The sequence below is a fragment of the Triticum dicoccoides genome, unplaced genomic scaffold (genome assembly GCF_002162155.2).
Source record: "Triticum dicoccoides isolate Atlit2015 ecotype Zavitan unplaced genomic scaffold, WEW_v2.0 scaffold69105, whole genome shotgun sequence".
NCBI lineage: Eukaryota > Viridiplantae > Streptophyta > Magnoliopsida > Poales > Poaceae > Triticum > Triticum dicoccoides.
The window spans coordinates 1-1,723 of NW_021292341.1; the positions used below are offsets into that span (position 1 = coordinate 1).

Consider the following 1,723-nt stretch of genomic DNA (forward strand, 5'->3'; position numbering starts at 1 on the left):
TTGATCGATATCATGATTGTTGCGCCATGATACACCATTTTCAATCTTGCAAAACCGACCGGCCTTATTCATGTCAGACCTGCACAAAGGTTATAGGCGTCTCAGATTCTATTGAATTCACTACTGGTTTAATTCTCAAAATTTGGTCTCAACAAATAGAAAAGGTAAGTAAGTATTAGCATAATGAAATGTAATTAATGTCACTTAAAAACCAAAATAGTCCACCCAAATGCAGTTATAAAAATTCTAGAACGAGAAAGAAAGAGCCTGTGCATTGCAATAATGGGGATAATACTTATTTCTCTCCCTCCATATCTCCTTCGGGTGTTGATGCTCTCGATCTACTTGAGCAAGCGCATAGTGTTAGAGCTTGATGCTCCTCTAGAGGGCAGCACTCATATTGCTGTACATCAATCAGTGTAAATAATTAAGGAGCAACATCATATAAATTCAACGCAAATGTTGCAGGCATATGAAAAAGAATGTTTGTACTACAGAAAGATCATGGGCAGACGAAAGACCACAAATTTGAATACATATCACTTGTTCCCCTCTTCATGATCATTGAAATTAGATGAATTTGTAACCTTTTTGTTTCTCTAGTGAACATGAAACAGGGACAACAATTCAGAAACAATAAACCCAAACAGAGGCTCTATGAACTGATTTTCTTTCAAGGGGATACATACCCCTGTCATCGTCATGTCCTCTGCAGATCGAGCATGCCGCCCCGACGGTAGACGTGGAGCCCCGTGATCGCTGCCTAGCGCCTGCGCTCCCCCGTCTGCTGACTCCACGCCGTCCTAGCTCCATTGGAGCCAGCCCAGCCTTTCTTCGCTCGTTCCGTTCCCTTTCCTTCGTTCCTTTCATGTCCCCCATCTGCACATCTGCAAGCTAGCCTTTGCTTATTGATTCTGAGACAACTCCTTGATAATGAGGACATTGAAAGGCCTATATAAATTCTGCAAGCTAGCCAGTGCCGGACAGCGGCACAACGACGATCTGCTTCATGGTGATGAAAGAGGGTGAAGAACACCACCGCAAGGAGGCCAGCCGCTTGGGTGGGAATCGATAGCGGGGTGGCGGCGATGTTCGCCGCGGGAGCCAGGCGGACGGTTTCAACAGGTGCCACTGCCAATGTAATTAGAACACTTGTAGTCTTTCAGTGAGCAAAGTGCAGATTACATGAAGTAAGCTGGATGGCAATTATATGCTTCGTGTATGGGCAGAATACAACCATCGGCTATAGTAGAGGGAGAAGACTGGATGCGACATAAATCTCTCACCTCTTGAAATATGTGAACTGGAGTATTTCTCAACAATCCCTTGGATCTGCTCCGGAGTGAATATTGATGCACTGGTATCGAAATCAGCACTCTCCAACTGCCTCTGCAACTGCATTGACAATAAAGTCGAGATAAGCATTACGCATTGCTTCTTCTGCTCATAAACACTTAGCAAAAGTTTAGTTGTGTATGTTTCAGTGAGAGAGGGCAAGCATAGAGTACATACAGTCTCAAGTATGACAGATTGGCTCTCGGAATTGTGTTTTCTAATTTGAACTAACATCTCCAGTTTCTGTAACAGCAATCAAAACGATGTAATTAGCATCTTCAATACAGTTAAGTTTGATACTTTGAAAGAGGCACTATAAAAACATTTTTGCTTCACCTGTTGTTGTAATTCCCGTTGAGTGTGCATTTTCTCGGCAAATTCTAGAGGC

The 1,723-nt window shown here is 43.1% G+C and overlaps 1 protein-coding gene across 5 annotated transcripts; it reads right to left on the reverse strand.

The window, feature by feature from the left end:
- Positions 1 to 2: 2 nt before the first annotated feature.
- LOC119347597 lies at positions 3 to 1,717 on the reverse strand. Of its 5 annotated transcripts, none has more exons than XR_005168460.1 (5): positions 1,672 to 1,717; positions 1,513 to 1,578; positions 1,287 to 1,395; positions 690 to 1,131; positions 3 to 79 (listed from the first exon to the last, which is right to left on the reverse strand). XR_005168460.1 is itself a non-coding variant. In XM_037616213.1 (5 exons), exons 1-5 carry the CDS (start codon positions 1,699 to 1,701, stop codon positions 69 to 71), a joined length of 414 nt encoding a protein of 137 aa, XP_037472110.1. In that variant the 5' UTR covers positions 1,702 to 1,717; the 3' UTR covers positions 3 to 68. The 5 variants fall into 5 exon arrangements, 3 of the variants coding, with proteins under 3 accessions (XP_037472110.1, XP_037472109.1, XP_037472108.1); XM_037616213.1 differs by having other exon boundaries at positions 690 to 887; XR_005168461.1 differs by having other exon boundaries at positions 15 to 79; positions 296 to 1,131.
- Between the last annotated feature and the right edge of the window lie 6 nt (positions 1,718 to 1,723).

What these genes read in the sequence shown, in the direction of transcription:
- LOC119347597 (XM_037616211.1), bottom strand. Translation starts at nt 1,701, where the DNA reads ATGCACACTCAACGGGAATTACAACAACAG. An exon ending in AACGGGAATTACAACAACAG is followed by an intron (nt 1,579 to 1,671) that starts GTGAAGCAAAAA and finishes TTGCTGTTACAG; the next exon opens with AAACTGGAGATGTTAGTTCA. An exon ending in CAGTTCACATATTTCAAGAG is followed by an intron (nt 1,132 to 1,286) that starts GTGAGAGATTTA and finishes TTACATTGGCAG; the next exon opens with TGGCACCTGTTGAAACCGTC.